Source organism: Lissotriton vulgaris, chromosome 10 (assembly GCF_964263255.1).
Source record: "Lissotriton vulgaris chromosome 10, aLisVul1.2, whole genome shotgun sequence".
NCBI lineage: Eukaryota > Metazoa > Chordata > Amphibia > Caudata > Salamandridae > Lissotriton > Lissotriton vulgaris.
Window position 1 is genome coordinate 412,933,632 of NC_141698.1, and position 18,685 is coordinate 412,952,316.

At 48.0% G+C, this 18,685-nt stretch overlaps 1 protein-coding gene across 2 annotated transcripts in view; it reads right to left on the reverse strand.

The window, feature by feature from the left end:
- The window catches only part of LOC147685316 (lysosomal dipeptide transporter MFSD1-like), a 152,256-nt gene extending 136,322 nt beyond the window's left edge, over window positions 1–15,934 (reverse strand). Inside the window, exon 1 of one of the 2 annotated variants that reach the window (XM_086941236.1) lies at window positions 15,658–15,934. In XM_086941236.1, the coding sequence (XP_086797362.1) occupies window positions 15,658–15,679 (22 nt within the window). In that variant the 5' untranslated portion in view covers window positions 15,680–15,934. Of the gene's footprint in view, window positions 1–15,403; window positions 15,423–15,657 lie in introns of those variants that run through there. The other variant, XM_086941237.1, reaches the window with a different exon arrangement.
- Between the last annotated feature and the right edge of the window lie 2,751 nt (window positions 15,935–18,685).

Consider the following 18,685-nt stretch of genomic DNA (forward strand, 5'->3'; position numbering starts at 1 on the left):
CTGGAAAAAGTGCACCAAGCATTTAACCATTTTTTTTAATTCAACAACCTGCCTTGTTGCTCAATTTTACACTTCCGCAAAAAATACTGTCGAATAATGCATTTTTATTCATGACAGAGAAAAAAAATCATGAAAAGGCAATTCTAGCTGCCGACATCTGGTTGAAGGCTTTGCCTGCGGTTCAGATACTTTTTTTTAACAAAGCAAACGCTGACTATTTTGCACGTGGTTCAATGAATGAGAAATTAAAGTGCTGCATTACTAAACAATTTCTGTGACAGCATACTAACGAATTATTGTTACATAATTCATATAAAAGAACAGATTCCAAAATGCATTTCTTACCTTAATTAGCCATGTGTATTTCCAGCACCTTTGAGATGATTTAGTCATGAAGGCATTTCGTTTTTTTAAAGTCTGATAAATAATCATAAAACTGAATGTGTACATTTAAAATCATGAAAAGTGTCAATCAACAAAGCCGATTCCCTATTATCTATTTTCAGCTGAAAGAGGGGTTGGTAGTCTGCAAGTGCAAGAATCTCGAAGTCTCTAAATGTGAATTTTTGGAGGCTAAATTTAATTGGGCATTTAGGCCTAAACAGCCTCTATCTCCCAGAATGCATCAGTTTAACAAGTAAGGTTTCTGCTGTCACATTTCTGCGATGACATCTAGAAGGTGTCTTCTGCAGCCTTATCGTCTATTATACCCTCACAGGCTCATACTTTCAACTACATTCCTCCTATGCATACCGTTTAGTCTTTTGATTACCTCTATATACACTATACTCATGTAGGGGGAACAGATTTGTACAAATTTTTTTGTGCGAATAAACCGCATACATACATACATAGCAATGCACCTGAAGGACCCATCTCTGTGGGCTTAGATAATATCTTTTAAGACTACCTCATTACATTTTGGAGCGAGCCGGTACGTGCAACATACAGGCTCTTGAGATCCATTAACAGAGAATACACTACCACTGCAATTTTACGGTCATTTTTAGGAAGGAGCTTACTATGGACTCATATACTCATTAACTTGGAACCTCGGCTCTAATACATCTAAAAAAAAATTCTTGGGTAAGATTCCGTTAAATATATGTTACTTTTCAAACATTGGGCTACCTTCACTTAAGGATGTAGCCATAAAATGCACGACTATACCTAGCTGATTGAATGACAATATGTGTGGGGCAGTTTGAGATCTTTTATCCCCGTTTTGTGACTTTTATATTACTTTTACTGTATTACTTTGCATGTTCTAGACCGCTTATCTTTTTATTAACACACAGAATCCATGATATACAATAATTTCCTTCCTCCTTGGAATATTTGGTATACGTAACCACCATGTCACGACTTGGGAGTTCTTCCTTACCTATGATCTACATTGTCATGTGATACTATGTTTCCGCAGGAATTTGTTAATGGATGAGGTATCTGTGACTTTCTAACAGACTAGACCAACAACGACTTTGAATGACTCCTATCACATTTTCAATTTAGATATGCGAGTGTTCCCCTTGGATTACTGATAGTATTACCCGATACTGATCTCAACTAGTTAGTTACACGTTCTTCATTTTCCTGTAGCATTTGCTGGAGGCGACTACATCTGTTAGGGACCTTTGACTAAAATTATCAGATGAGGTTAGCATTTTCTTTGGAATACTCCTTTACATTTATGAAGGTTGGTCCGATAGAGATTACAGGACTATCAACAGTGACTTCTCTCTTAACTCTGGGCTGATACTGGATTACCAAATGATATTGCTATCTTTCATTCATATTCTTTCTACATTCCATCACAGGTGTTATTCTATTCTACCCATCTGAATTTTCACAACTTAATTTCATTTCATCTGGAACACTATCCCCTAATTTGATTTTTTGGAAGTCTTTACATAATTTTTGCTTGTCCCCCTTTCTAACTTTCTTCAGTTTGTCACTAACTTCACTAGCTTTCCATCATTCAGGACATAAGCTATATCCTTCAGACCTAGTTAACTCTACATTAATTTTACTTCCTCATGTAAAACATTTACAGCCTTGAAAAAGGCATGTAGTAACGAAACATGTGTCCGATGTGGTTGTGAAGCAAGAAAACCCTTAAGTGTATTGTATGGAAAAAACCAAGAATATTTTCTTTGTGTTAAACTGTTTTTTCATATAAATATTATCCTTCCCATTTGGATTTCATATTGTTACAATACAACATAAGTGCTTGGGTTTTTGATTGCATAAATACTGTATACAGGTGGGCTTCGTTAACCCCACTTGTTAACTACACCTTGGGTAGAGGGTGTTTCAACCCTTTAGAACCATAATATATGACACGAATATTGATACTTTTACCCACAGGATAAGTTTTCTTTCCCACAAAGGGCAAAAACCAACCCACTTCTACTCTACACAATTTGTTATTATGGACTACTGTAATTCTCTCCTTGCTAGCCTTCCCAAAACCCACCTATCCCCTCTGGAATCCATCCTCCATTCAGCTGCACGTTTTGTCAATGGGGCCAAAAGAAATGACCATATTACACCCATACTGATTTCTCATCGCTGGTCCCATTGAAGCTACGGTAATTTACAAGACTTCCTGCAACACCCATAAAGCCTTACACACTACTCGCTACCTGGCTAACAAACTCAAAATATCAGGTGGCTGCAGACCTTCACGCAAAGCTGAAAATGTACTGCTCGAACCTCCAACATTCAAAAAGAAAAGACTTGTGGAGCAATCCTTCTCAGGTAATGCGACTAGAATTTGGAACTGGCTACCTCCAAATCTTCAGACCACAACCTCTTTCTGGATTTTCAAAACAGATCTTGAAACTCTTCTCTTCCAAAGACACTCCTATCAATAATGCACCTCATCATAGGTCATGGCCTGGATTGCCATATAACACTCACGAGAGCTCAATTTTGTAATTATGTAACCCTAATCGCGCCACCTTTTCGTATTATGTAATTTTGAATGAAACCATAACTTGATAATCTATAACTTTCACCACGAGTACTAGTAAGTAGTTTTACTTCTTCCATGCTACCCTCATTCGTTATGTAATTTACTTTGCTCCATTGTAAAGCGCTCTAACTCACCTGGGTAAAGTTTGCGCTATAAAAAATGGCATAAATGAATATATGTGTAAACATCCTTACCCTCTTGTAGCGGAGTTATACACATGATTTTCCAGGGAAACACCTTGTCTACATTGGCCTGAAATAACACCTCTTTCGTTGTACATGGGAAACTAACGCATTGCTCTTTCAGTTTTTGACAAGTGAATGAAAATATGACTTTGAGCATCTCTTAATATGCTATGTCTTTATCTTAAGCTGTACAGCACCTCATTTGTAGGATGAAGACATGGCTGTCTGATAATGCTACCATGTAACAATATGTCACCAAGGACACAGTCCTCCAATTCTGGGATTTTCCTTTAGCAGTCATTGTAACTTCACAGGTTAACTTAACCTCACAGATGATCCATGGGCTAGATATAGACCGAGCTTCATGCTTTGTGGCTATACCATGTATTCATTTTGTAACTTTATGTATATTGTTTTTTTTTCTTATCTCCAAATAGCATAATGTTTCACACCATATCTTTTCTTATTTTTGTCTTTCTTTACTCTGCCAGAATAATAGCATTTAAAACATGAAAAAAGAAAATCACTATTATAAAGTGTGTCAGTTCAGTTAGCTGTACTGGAGAGAACTCAGATAAAGCATTAGGTTGTTTAACCCCTTAGCTGCGGCGGCTATTCCGCCGCAGTGCTAAGGGGGAGGGGGGGCCACGCGGCGCTGCCGTACTCGTGACGGAACCGCTCCGTCACGAGCCTCAGGTGGGCTGTGCTTGTGACGGAACGGTTCCGTCACGGCCCGCCCGCCTAATAGAACGCTCAGCGCAGGAGCGAAATTCTCCCTGCGCAGGCGCGGCGAGCGAGCCGTGACGGAACCGTTCCGTCACCAGCACAGCCCACCAGAGGCTCGTGACGGAACCGTTCCGTCACGAGCACGCACGGGGTTAATGAAGATCCAGGATTGAAGCTTATAGTTGCTGCTGACCAAGTGATCTGATTTATCGATTGAGCCCAATGCTGACTATGTAGGCTTGTGAAGAGATGATTGTACCCTTAGCTCCCCCTCGTGCACTGTGCTTCCTCTCTCTTGTATCCTGTCCTCCTGCACTAGTTTCAATAATTTAATTTTATAAAGCAGTACAAGCTTTTCTTACACAAACAACAGTTACAAGATAGGTGCAGGCAGTGTGTGCTTCCCCACGCACTCCTTTATTCTCATCCTGATAAATTGCTCATCTTTTCATCAGGTGTTAGAGCTAGAAGTTCATTGCTATTGTTAGCCATAATTGGTAATGAGAACGATCCCCGAATGCACTCTACTCAGCAGCAGAAAAACTGGGAATTCAGAAGAATCTATTGATATTTTTTCTCGTTAGATGGGCTGTGAATCAGCTTAAAAGAGCTCTTGGCTTTGTTAATGTGTTTTAGCCATGTTGTACAGCTGCTGTGCAGCATAACTAAAAGAGAAAATAAAAAGCGCTGACCGCATCCTTTTTTTCATACTTTCAATTATGCTGCACAGTAGCAACACTGCTGAACAATATGACTTAAAGACATTGACAAAACCAATAGATCTCATAGGCGAGATCCACTGGTTTTGCCAATGCTGTTTAACTCGATTAGTCCTTCAACTCCACAGCGCAAGCAAACACTTCCCTTTCTCTTTCAGCCAGGAAAACTCAGGTGTTGTTATTAACAGTTCAAATAGGGTGGTCTTTGAACAATAAGTAGGAGATATCAGCGTTAAATTAACCGCATCGCTGCGGCTGCTTTTCCCGCTGTGCGCGGCAGATTCGAAATTACCGCGTTACGTGACGAGCTGGCCTTGTCATCCGCGCAGGACAGGTAAGCGCGATGACGAGCCCAGCTCGTCAATAGCCTCGAAGGGGTTAAGAAAGTATGTGAACGTCGTTCCCACAGACTCTACCCACTTTGATCTCTAATCAGGAGTGGTCCTAATGAAACCTACTGACTGTCTAGGTCTGGTTTGTCAACATTGGAACATTCAGCAGCAGCAACTGCATTTTTTGTTTTACCTTCACAGCAGCAACCTGCAGAAAGCGATAGAGCTCTCGTTATCTATTGTTCTCGGCGGGTCAAACATGAAGTACCACCTGTGCTATGGTGAAAGTCTTGCTCTCAGCAGGTGGATAGTCAACACAGCTCGAATTACATGACTATCAGCCCTGCCAGTCGCATCACCACACTAAAATGCATTACCCATGCGTTTACATAACTCCTCAACACATTGGGAAATCATGAAAAGTGTTCCTTGGTTGAATAAAAGCACACTGTGCAAGCAATTATTTCCTGCGTTATATACAGCTTAATATCCTGCAGCCGGAGGCACTCACTCATTGCTTTCTTAGACTTCAGTCAGAAACATTGTTTTGGCAATGCACAGCAGAGGACAAATTGTGCTCTGGAGGCTACGCTCCTCAGAGACACAGTTGCGACCCTGGATCAACTTACTGCAAGGCACCTAAGTATTGACAGAGGAGTCTTTTTTTACAAAATAAACAAATATCAAGAGCCCAACCTCACATGATGTATCCGGTCCCACCACTGCAAACATTTTATTCAACACTACATGGTCAGTGGCCCAAGAGTGGGGTCGGGTGTTCCCTCTACGGCGAGAGAGCAGATCAAAGACCCAACCCATCATATGATTGCGAAACAACAGTGGAACTGGGGCCCGGACTAGGTGCAGAGTCAATGCGTTAATTCCTCTCGACAAAATTGTGACTACAGAGGTGACGTTCCCACACACTGAACCATGAAGCCTGCAGTTTAGTATGACTTGGGTTTACGTCCAACCTAAGGGTCGATTCCGATTCGGTAAAATGCCCTCCGAATAGCCGTATGGAGTTTTTTCCCCGTACGAATCGTATGTAGAACCGTACCCGTATGTACGATGTGTACCCAAAGCAGTGCTCCATACGAATCGTACCGAAGACCGAACAACTCACAAATCCGTACGAATCGCATTCAGAACGCGCAGTACGATATGTCCGTACGGATCGAAGCTGCATTTTCTGACCCAGCAAGTACGAATCGTATCGACAACACTCCGTACGACTCTTTTTCTACAGGAGCTTAAAACGTCAGTACAAGCAGATTTCGCCTCGAAATGCATACGAAATGGACCTCCTTGGGTACGGTGCGTACATCCCATGATTGCAATCAATCAATCAATCAATCACATAATTTGTATAGCGCACTGCTCACACGGAGGGGTCTCAAGGCGCTGGTCTTGAGTTGCTTCCTGAAGGAGAGGTGGTCCTGGGTCATCCGTAGGTGGATGGGGAGGGTGTTCCATGTCTTGGACGCCAGGTAGGAGAAGGATCTTCCTCCGGCGGGGGCTCTGCGGATGCGTGGTACGGCGGCGAGGGCGAGGCTGGTCGATCGTAGCTGGCGGGTGGGCGTGTAGAAAGTCAGGCGATTGTTGAGGTACTTGGGGCCCAGGTCGTGGAGACCCTTGTGTGCGTGGGTGAGGAGTCTGAGCGTGATCCTCTTGCTGACGGGGAGCCAGTGCAGGTCTCTCAGGTGGACGGAGATTTGGTTGTGTCGGGGGAGGTCCAAGATGAGTCGTGCGGAGGCCTTCTGTATGTGCTGGAGTCTTTTCTGTAGTTTGGCTGTGGTTCCCGCGCAGAGGGTGTTCCCGTAGTCCAGTCAGCTGGTGACGAGAGCCAGGGTGACCGTCTTCCTGGTTTCGGTGGGGATCCATCGGAAGATCTTGCGGAGAATGCGCAGGGTGTTGAAGCATGATGATGAAACGGCTTTGACTTGTCTGGTCAGGTTACGTGCATGGTCCATTGGCTTGGGCGTGGTGCCCTGGTCAGGGGGCCACCAGGAGTCGCCCCAGGCGGAGGGCGATGATCCTAGGATGAGGACTTCTGAGTTCAGTTTCAGGTGGCTGACCTTCTTCCACTCGGCGACGTCTTTCATCCCTTCGTGAAGGCTGGCTCTGGCGGTGGCGGGGTCGTTGGTGAGGGAGAGGATCAGCTGGGTGTCGTCGGCGTAGGAGATGATGTTGAGGTTGTGTTGGCGTGCGATGGCTGCGAGAGGGCTCATGTAGAAGTTGAAGAGGGTTGGGCTGAGTGATGATGCTTGTGGTACGCCGCAGATGACTTCGGTGGCCTCGGATCTGAACGGGGGGAGGCGGACTCTCTGGGTTCTTCCGGCGAGGAACGAGATGATCCACACCAGTGCCTTCTCTTGGATTCCGATGTTGCTGAGGCGCTGTACTAGGGTGCGGTGGCAGACAGTGTTGAACGCTGCAGAGAGGTCCAGGAGGATGAGGGCCGTTGTCGAGCAAGGATCTGAAGTCATCGGTGGCTGCGATCAGGGCGGTCTCGGTGCTGTGGTTGGCTCGGAACCCGGACTGCGAGGGGTCAAGGGATCCGTTCATCTCGAGGAAGGTGGTGAGCGGTCTGTTGACGGTCTTCTCAATGACTTTGGCAGGAAAAGGGAGGAGCGAGATGGGGCGGAAGTTCTTGAGTTGGGGTTCGCTGTCGGTTTCTTTAGGAGGGCGATGAGCTCTGCATGCTTCCAGCTCTCCGGGAAGGTGGCGGTGTTGAAGAAGATGTTGATGATGTCCATGAGTTGGGGTGCGATGATGGAGTCGGCCTTGTTGAAGACGTGGTGGGGGCAGGGGTCGGTTGGGGATCTGGAGTGGATGGTGTTCATTGTGCGGGTGGTGTCTTCGGTGCTGACCGGGGTCCAGGCGCAGAGGGTGGTGGTGGGGGGCGCTGGTTCGGTAGTTGGGTGCATGGTAGGTGCTCCAAAGCTGTTGTGTATGTCGGCGATCTTGCGGTGGAAGAAGGAGGCGAGTGAGTCGCAGATGTCTTTGCGTGGGGGGTGATGTTGTTTCCGGCGCTGGGGTTGGAGAACTCTTTGACGATGCTGAAGAGTTCCTTGCTGTTGTGGGTGTTGTTGTCCAGTCGTTCTTTGAGTGTTGTTCTTTTGGTGGTGCGGATCAGCTGGTGGTGTTTGCGGGTGGCGTTCTTGAGGGCGGTCATGTTTTCTGAGGTCTGGTCGTGGCGCCAGTCTTTCTCGAGGGTGCAGCAGTTCTTCTTGGAGTTTTTGAGTTAGTCGGTGAACCAAGAGGCTTTCTTGCTGCCGGGTCTGCTGGGAGGGTTCTTCAGTGGTGCAAGGTCATCTGTGCAGTTGGTGAGCCACTGTGTGAAGATGCGGGCTGCTTCGTTGGGGTCCGTTGTGCTGGTGGGAGGGTTCTGGCTGAGGGATGTGGTGAGCTGGTCGGCGGTGATCTTGCTCCAGCTCCTACGGGGAGCCTGTTGCGGGTGGTGGTGGGTCGTGGTTCTTCTGAAGCTGAAGTGGACGTAGCTGTGATCAGTCCAGTGTAGTCCGGTGGAGTGGCTGAAGGAGATGTGCTTGCTGGAGGAGAAGACAGGGTCAAGCGTGTGGCCGGCGTAGTGGGTGGGGGTGTTCACCATTTGCTTGAGTCCGAGGTTGGCGAGGTTGTCCAGGAGGGTGGTGATGTTGCTGTCATTGTTGTTCTCCAGGCGGAAGTTGAGGTCCCCTAGGAGGATGTAGTCAGTGGAGGGGAGGGCATGTGGGCTGATGAAGTCTGCAATGTCTTTGCTGAATTGTGTCCGTCGTCCCGGGGGTCTGTAGATGAGAGTGCCTCTGAGGGTGGTCTTTGGGTCGGTGTGTATCTGGAAGTGGAGGTGTTTGGCGGTGGTGAAGGTGTCATCGGAGTTGGTCATGATGCCGATGGTGTTCCTGTGGATGATGGCGATGCCTCCTCCGGTCTGGTTGACGCGATCCCTCCGGGTGATCTTGTAGCCTTCCGGGATGGCTATGGGGATGTCCGGGGCTGAGGAGGCGTTCATCCATGTTTCTGTGAGGAAGGCGACGTCTGGTGATGTTGAGTCGAGCAGGTTCCAGATTTCGACGGCGTGCCTGTGGACAGAGCGGGTGTTGAGAAGGATGCACTTGAGGTGGTTGTTGCTGGTGTCTGGCTTGGCAGGTGCGGTGCAGGTCCGGAGGCAGGTGAACTTGCAGGCTTGGCAGGTGAAGTGTCCATGGGTGCGTTTCGGGGTAGCTCGGTGGCAGGCAGGGTTCCTGTTAGGTTTGAGTGCGTTGAGGGTGGCGGCGTCGTAAGTCCGTCGTGTGGGCTGGCATCTTCGTGGGCCAGGGGTTCTGGCGATGGGCGCAGACGAGGCGCGGATGGGCGCACAATCAGCGCGCCTGCTGCGCGTACGCGTGGGCTCCATTTAAAGCGAAGTGGGAGGGAGGAGCAGCTGGGAGGCGGGAGTGGGGCGGTCAATGGGGAGACAGAAGGAAAAAGGGGGCGGGCCACGAGGGAGCAGCGGCGGGAAGTGGGGAGTGGAGGGGGGTCACACCAGGGGCACAGAGCAAAAGGGGGAAGCGTAACAGAGCTAACTAACACGAAAGGAAGCACTAAAACAGTAAATGAAGCACAAAATCACAATACAGTAAATGCAATAAAAACAATGACAATGACACTAGGCACAGAAGGGGGCGAACCGGCGAAAAAGATCGAGCAGCAGCGAGGGGGCATCGAGGTCGGGGAGGACCTGTGGTGCTGGGAGAGAGACGCGCCTTCAGCTGGTGGGCCGTGCAGCGTGGGGGTGTCCTGGGGGCAGGTCACACCGGGTTATCGGTGCATCGTGTTACGGTACGTACACCCCTGGATTTCAGGGGTACAGTGCGTATGTCCCCGTGGTTACACCCCATGATTGTAGGTGTACGGACCGTAGGGGTACGGTTCGTACACCCAAAGGTCGTAGGTGTATGGTGCGAACACCCTGTGCATACACCCCGTGCATACACCCCTTGATTTTAGGGGTGCGGTGCGTATGTGATAGTGTTGCCCTCCGTACGCAATACTCATATGCGATGTTTACCGTACGAATCACGTACTCATTCCCCGGTCCGGATCGTACTTGGCGGGTCGTGCGTCATTTTTACGAATCGTACGGTTCACTGTGCGGGTCAATGTCGTACGGATTTACGCTTCACTTGCGTACGGTTCGCAATGATTTGGACGTATTTTCTCACAACGGATCGTGCTACGCGATTCGGACAGATCCAAACGATTCGTACAGAAACGGCTACGAATACGAATCGTCGTACGGATTTGTTTCCCAAATCGGAATTGACGCCTTAATGTGTATCTAGTTGGAGAAAATTTCCTTTTTTGCATGGTATGAAGGCATAGCATAGCTAGGGAGTCCTATTACTCTCACAAAGAAGTTTGACTAGCATTAGCATATTTAGAGATCGAAACATGTTGGTAGTTAACGGATTCTGCATGGTCAGATATATCATTATACTTCATCCACTGACCATTTTCTTTGGTTTTAATCAACATCAGAGGTACTCATTAATAAAGGAAATTCCTTGAGAATACCCCTAAGCATTTTTATTTCTTATGATATAAACTGGACCATTGGCTGTCCTGAAATAATATTTATTAGAAATCCTGGGATAGCGCACTTCGTTGAGTCCGTTGGGATGGCATTGTCCCTACCCCAGTTGGGAGATCGCTGTGGGTTAGATTACCTCTTAAATATATTTTTATGACCCGACGACACTGCTTAAAAAGCCTATAAAAAGACAGAACATTGTTATCTTAAGTATCTGATGTGTTAAGACATCATATGTTTGCACCTGGCTCCCGAACAAAACTGAAACCAGCAGCAACAGCCTGACTCTCTTTAACCTAATTCAGCATTACAGCCACAGTTTACCTTATGTTGCAGTCCATATTTGTATTTGTTAGATGATGTTATTTTTGTAATTTTTTTCATGCTGCGCGATCCTCTAGGCTATTATGTATGTGGGTTGCAGGCTATATGGCGCTATCTGTGGGAGACTCAAACAGATCGCCTCTGCCATCCTGCACTGCAGCTGCTGTGTCAACCTGTTATCTTGGGCAAAGACAAGTGACATAGCTGACTAAAGGTAATAGAGTCCCATGCTACTCTTACTCTTCAGCATTGGGTTGACGTGATATAGAAGTGAACATGCATCGTATTTGCCAACTGGCCCTGATTTCAAGGCGTTTCAGTACCCCAGAGTGACACATTATAGAGAATGATAGAGAGCTGTGTGGCAAAGGCTGAAGGCAAAGAGAGCTTCCGACAGTACATGTAGGTGGGTCAGAGACCATTCAACCCTTGGCCTCTCTGCAGAGTGATTTTCTCATATGTGCCAACTGTAACTTATATTTCATATGAAAGTGTATGAAGGAGTGATAAACAGATGTCAAAATATGTATAGCATGAATAGTAAATAGTGTGTTTACAGGTGCAGAGAGTGTTGGTGGGGGTGTAGTGACAGGGTCCGGGCTATACTCGTCGTGCATGCAGGACGCAGTGAAAAACTGTGATGAAGAGGAGAATGGGTCCCAGGGGGACTTGGCACGAGCCGATGTCCCCCTGGGGTATTTTGTGCAATGGGATGTCCCATGCGCTCTGATTGGCTGTTTGGGTGTTGGGAGGGGCTGTTCAGGCGCGGGGAGGGAGCGGGAGGTGCGACGTCACTCAGCTCGAGTGAGGCAGCAGTAGTGTTGTGTTTTTGGGCTGTAAGCAGAGAGGAATTCCTGTCAGCGCTTGTATATATACATAGCGTTGCTGTTGTATTCGACGGCGGGAAGAGTATTCGAGCCATGTCGGGGGAGGATATTGCCAGGGAGGCAATAAGAGCACTGGTGGCGGTGGGACGCTCTGATTTATTGCGCCCAGGTGCTGTGGTGGAAGGCTCTGTCGAGGTGAAGCGTCCTCGGCGTCTAGCAGCAGGGGGGGTGAGTCGCGCTGTCGCTGCTTATAGGTCCGTAGCAGGCAGTTCCACAGAGACTGTATGTGAGGTAAAAATGCCAGCTGTGAGACCACGGAGAGCGCGCTCCTCGGGCAGGAGTACCCGAGGGAAGAAACCCCCCCCTCCCTGCGTTCAGCCTCAGCCCCATGTGTTGTGAGGGGAGGTCAGCTGGCTTTTGAACCACAAGCTAGGAAGAGGGCAGGAAAGCGCGGAGGCAGAGCCAGCTTTGCGCTAGATACTAGAGTTCGTCATGTGCATTTAAGTGAGGAGGCTCTATTCAGTGAGAGCAGCGCAGGAGTTGACAAGGTGGCACAGGCGCCAGGAGTTTATTTTCTTCAAAAGGAAGCGTCATTTTCAGGAGGAATACCCCCAATGAGCTATGCTGTTGCCAAGGCTAGCAATAGAATTGAAATTGCGCCAGAGGTTTGCTTTGGGGGCCAAAAGAATGCATTAGTGGATTATTCCAATGACAGCGAAGAGGAAGATTTTGGCCAGTTGGAAGCTGTTGCATTTGAAGGTGCTGTGGGAGGAGAGTCTGCGCCGATGAGCACAACATGCAGCGAGTGTATTCAGACTGTCAAGAAGTTTTGTTACCTCAGCCTAGAGGCCCCCCACAGGCTTTGAGTGGCGCAGACTTCTTTTATGAGGAGCCACATTCCTCTGGTGACAAATATGATTTCCAGCCTTTTGGGGGTGTTTGTGGGATAAACAAGGTGGGGAAAGTTCTGGTTGGGTGGAAGGTCAGAGTGGGAGCGGGGTTGGCCGCGGGGACAGTGAGATGTTTGAGTTTTTTCCGGAGTCCAGGCCTCCTCCGCGCCACCCATGCGTGGAGTTTGATTCTGATATGGGTCCACAGCAAGGGCAGTGGGTTTGGGTGAACCACGTTGATATGCGCAAGAAGCACTTATCTGGATTCCCACTGGATCAGGTAAAAGGTAGGTTAAGAGCGGTTCCTCGCTGGAGTGGCAGGAATTTGGCAAGGGGCTCTGGTCGCGGTTCTGTGGTACAGAGTTCTATTCCTATTAGAGCGAAGCAAAGTACGGCTTTGGGGTCGGGGCGGGATACACGAAGCGAATCTGGTGCGGATTTTGGGTCATTGGCCGGGCGCTTTACACAGAGGCCCGTGGCTGATGTGGCAAATTATGACGTTGACACTGGTAATGGTTCTATGCCGAGCACGAGTTTTGTGGATACTGAATTTCAGGATGTGGATGGTGGCGATTATGATGAATCTGACAAAGAAAATAGGGTTTATTCAAGGGATTGGGTGTCTAAGGAAGCGGCTTCTGATTTGGGCGGCCAGGAGTTTGGGTTGAGGGGGGGAGGTCATCTCACCTCTTCTAGTGTATTTCAGAGATCTGAAGCGGCTTTCTCTGCGGATCGTGCACGGTATGGCGGACATCATCAGCGTGATGGTCTTAAGGAATTTCAACAAAGGGCTACACAGCTGCCATCAGGTAAGGAAGACTGGTGGGCTGCATGGACACGGCCTTTGGTAAGCGGCCCACGTGTGGGGCCTGTGGAGGGTGGTAATGATAGGATGGCAAAGGTTCAAGAAGATTTGGGCACAGTGCCACAGGATACTCCACAGTCAAGTTTGGGGTCTGGGGGGCAGAAGGAAAGGGAGGGAGGGGTAAGCCCTGGGTCATCAGTAGGTAGTTCTTTGCGGAGTGAGAATCAGGTGAGTGGTCGTACAAAATTACATTTTATGGGTGTGGCCATGCCCTTGGGCACTCACTTATCGCAAAGGACAAGACAGAGAATTTGGAGCCACGACTATGTGGGTATTTTTTGGCTTTTGCATAGAGATCTGCAGGCTACAGAAGGTTCTAAGGAGGAAGAGCTGGAATTGTCCCGCCGCCCAAAGGTGCCTAAAACAATAGAGAATTGGACGGCTGCTTTCATTATATATGCAAGTGTCTATTGTGAACGTTATTCAGAGAGGGCGGTGGCACTTTTTAAATACATAGACATCATCAGGAGGGCACATCTACAGACAGGGGGATATGCTTGGTTGAATTACGATGAAGAGTTCCGGGCTAGGGTGAGTCTCTTTAATGATAAACCGTGGGGGGAGGTGGACCAGGAGTTGTGGCTCCAATGGCTGTCAGGGCACCCGTCATCAAACACGATTCCTACGGCCAGTGGTTTACCAATCACATACCGGCCCTTTCTGCAGCGTCCCGCCACAATGGGGGCGGGTGGATTTGGGAGAGGACAGTTGCCTACCACGGGAGCGTGTTGGGGTTTCAATCGTGGCTCCTGTGTGCGTCACGAATTGCAAATTGAAACATGAATGTGCGCAGTGTGAGGGTAGACATGCTATTTTCCAATGCTTTCCCAATCAACATCAGGGGGACCATGGGAGAGGGCAGAGAGGCCGGGGTACCCTTCCACCACTTATACCAAAAGGCTCCTACCCCAATTAGACTTCAGGCGATGCTGCAGTGTCTGGAAGCCTACCCGGATAATGAGGCTGCAGCTAAATTGATCTGGGGTTTTAGGTTGGGCTTTCGCATTGGGTATCAAGGTCCTCGCGTTCTGTGCTGGGCTGAAAATTTAAAATCAGTAAAAGAGTTGCCCAATGGGGGGTTGGGAGGGTAGGTGGGAAGGAAAAGGGAAAAGTTGGAAATAATATTGGTTTGGTATTAAACAAGTTATGGATTGATGGCAAATAATAAAGAATTGGGAATGGTGATGTATACCAATTTGGTAAAAGGTTTTGGGGAAATTTCACAAGGTGTATAATAAAGGTAATGTTGCGGAGTCTGTCTTTGGCTGTCCTAATAATAAAAGTGACCTTTTATGCTATCTAGCAGAGTCGTGTGGAGTGTCCTTATTTGCGCGAATGGCGTGTAAAATATGCAGATTAAGGATTTCAGAAAGATGCGATGAAAGAAGTGTGAAGGGAAGACAGTAGCAAACAGAATGAGAAACTCCAAAGACCAGTAGCCCTTTCACAGATCTTAGCAATTATTAATTCACAAACAAATCTTTTCAGACTTGAAACATCTTAAAATCTGAAAAGTCACAACAAAATCATTATTCCTCTTTTAGCTGATAATGTTCACACGCTTTTGTAATACCCGCAATAGTTCTGACTCTTTATAAGTGTGTGTTTAAATTGTGGGCCATGTCTCGGTATAATAATCGGAAACTCACAGAAAAGCACTCTCACTCAAAGTGTAACTCGTTTGGCAGTGGAATGTGTCTCAATCTCATACGCACACTGTAACAACAACCAAGATGACACATAATCAGTCTGAAAACCTGGCAGCTATAGACTACATCACATGACAGCGGCTTGGAAGCCTTCTCTGGATAGATCACACAGTACACATCATAGCCGTCATCTCGGAACAAAAGCGACCGCCCTTACCTCCAAGCTACATGAAATGGCAAATGAACTTTACGATTGAAAATAAGTATTAACATTCTTATAACTACTGCATATGAATTTAAAATAACTTTGGTAAAATTTGGTAATCAAAATACCAACCGCATCGCCGCTATTCGTAGCTTGATTAATTATAACTTCGTAAGCACCAAGACTTAGCTAGAAAGTAGCTGTCTTTACTTAAGACATATCAGCAAGATGAAAATCCACATTCCAATATGTCCACCGCCTCTAAATGAGCAGCACTAGTCCAACTTTTATGTCTAAGTTGCAACAGCTCTTGCACGTCCCCCTAGGAATTTTTTCTCCACGGATCCCGTGCCCCTAATTCGACCTCGCGCAGTACGAGCTCTCACCTTTCTCCGCTGGCACGCTCATTGTCGCGGATCACGCGGCTTCTCCTGCAGTACCGCTGTAACAATGAACCTTTCTTCCAAACACCAGTGTTTACACCCGGCTGACAATCACTGCAGCCGCCAATCGCGGCAGTGGGAGAGAGCGGTCTGTGTTTCTTCGACCAATGTGAAGTACAGTTTGTTGTACCACTGAAGGAAGAGTCTATCGACGCTGTCCACCAATCGCCGCAGTAGACCTGGGGTTGGTCCTCAGCTTTCCTTTACTACCAGAGGCGGAGCCATGCAATGGCTTCTTCGTTCTTTCCTTGTTTAGATCCTAAACACTGGTCTGCGAGTATTTTGCCTAATTCTTATGTTGATACGGGGGACCCCAAAATGATGCACTTCTCTGGGTCATGATTAGATCCCTCGTGTAATGAGGAAAGGCGCTTTATTACCGTTTCAAGTACGGTTTGTTGAAAGATGCGACCGCTACCACGAGGATGCTGAAGTTACTCAGTCTCTTCTTATTTAGACAACATCTCATTGAATGCTGATATAAGCGTTTTATTCAGGCGACATCTTATCCCCAGAATAAAGATAGCACCTTATTCGAACAGCATCGTATTCGCAGACATTTAGTATAAAACACCTTCCATTTGCTGGATCTTAAGTTATCATAAATTAATTAGCTCTGGCCATTCAAATTTTGCATTGTCATAACATGAGTGTGTTTTTTCAAACACAAAACCTGAACAAGTATTGCTCCGTTTTTTAGATGATTGAAGAATAACCATCAGTCACACATGCATCCATCCACCAACCCACCCACCCCCCACCCATCCATGCATCCATCCACCATACGTTCCACCATCATCCATCCATTCATCCATCATCCATCCGCACCCATGCACACTTTTATGCATCCATTCATCCATCCATCCACTCACACCCCCCCCACCCATCCATGCATACATCCACCATACGTTCCACCATCATCCATCCATTCATCCATCATCCATTCATCATCCATCATCCATTCATCCATCCGCCACCATGCACCCATGTACACTTTTATGCATCCATGCATCCATTCCACCATACGGTCCGCCATCATCCATCCGCCATCCATGCATCCATCCCCCGCCATGTGTCAGGTAGTGGAAAACACAAGTTCCTAAACTGTACTGAGCCAAAAATGTAGCAATCAGCAGCTCAAAGACTATCCTCAGTCGTCAGGGATTATTTTCACGGCGCTCCACTGACTTTCCTGACCTCGATGTAATTGGTGTTTCTCTTCAAGGGTTGTATGACGCTTGCAGCTAGACAGTCCCCGAAGGATGTAAGCTTGGTCCACCACTCGTCAGAGCAGTGCCAACCCTGCCACACCAGCCGCCACGTCTTCCACTCAGCACCGACTACTGTCACACCATGGGGACTCGGCTTCTTGATAGCAGCGTTCTATTCACAGCAAAACACCTGTGAAATGAACACAGACACAGCGCCTGTCCTTTGACATCGCTGCATGTGAGCTATTTCATTTATTTTCTGTGCATCCCTACCAAACGCCAGGCTATGAGTCATGTGTAACCCTTATATGCAATGTGCGTGTGCACGTGTGTATGATTGGGGGTCTGGGTGAACTCAGCACATTGAAGGTGAATTGTGCATGTGTGGCTTTGTGTCTGGCATGTGAAGTGTGTTTGTGTCTTTAGACATGCATGTGAGTCGATTTGGACGCACAGAGGGGGCAATTCGAGTATCTGTTTGTAGGGGGTGGGGGTAGCGATGACACGTTACCAATATTTGATCAGATTCAGATGTCTGGCGACTTTTACACCGCAGAATCGTTGTAGTCGCATGCGATGTTAATGGCATTGCGCCGTGGTCGCATGCGTAGTGAATGCATGCGATGCAAACGATCCTGCAATGTAAAAGTCGCGGTGCGATGGCACCGGGACGTGTTGACCTCGATGTAATTCGTGTTTCCCGAGACAGAGAGAGAGGGGAAGAGAGGGAGACAGAGAGAGAGGGGGACAGAGAGAGAGGGAGACAGAGAGAGGGAGACCGAGAGGGAGACAGAGAGAGAGGAAGACAGAGGGAGGGAGAGGGAGGCAGAGAGATAGGGAGACAGAGAGAGAGGGAGACAGAGAGAGAGAGGGAGACAGAGAGAGAGGGAGATAGCGGTAGGGAGACAGCGGGAGGGAGACAGAGGGCGACAGACAGAGGGAAGGGGGCGACAGGGAGGGAGACAGATAGAGGGAGATAGAGGGAGGGAGACAGAGAAACAGAGGGAGGGAGGCAGCGAGAGAGGGAAGGAGTGGGAGACAGAGAGAGAGGGAGACAGAGGGAGACAGAGAGGAAGACCGAGAAGGAGGGAGACAGAAGGAGGGAGACAGAAGGAGGGAGACAGAGAGAGGTAGGTAGACAGAGGGAGGGAGACAGGGAGGGAGACCGGGAGGGAGACAGGCAGGGAGACAGAGGGAGGGAGATAGAGACAGACAGAGGGAGAGAGAGAGAGGAAGGCAGAGGGAGAGAGAGGGAAGGAGGGAGACAGAGGGCGACAGGCAGAGGGAGGAGGCAACAGTGGGAGACAGACAGACAGGGAGACAGATAGAGGGAGGCAGAGAGAGAGGGGAAGAGGGTGACAGAGAGAGAGGGATACAGAGAGAGGGAGACAGAGGGATGGAGACAGAGAGAGAGGAAGACAGAATGAGGGAGACAGAGGGAGGGAGAGGGAGAGAGAGGGAGACAGAGAGGGAGACCAAGAGAGAGGGAGACAGAAGGAGTGAGACAGGGAGGGAGACAGGGAAGGAGACCGAGGGAGGGAGATAGAGATAGACAGAGGGAGACAGAGGGAGAGGGAGGCAGATAGGGCGGGAGACAGAGGGAGAGAGAGGGAGGGGTGGAGACAGAGGAAGGGGGCGAAAGAGGAAGGGAGACAGACAGGGAGACAAATAGAGGGAAGGAAACAGAGAGAGGGAAAGAGGGAGGCAGAGAGAGAGAGGGAGACAGAGAGAGAGGGAGACAGAGGGAGGCAGAGAGAGGG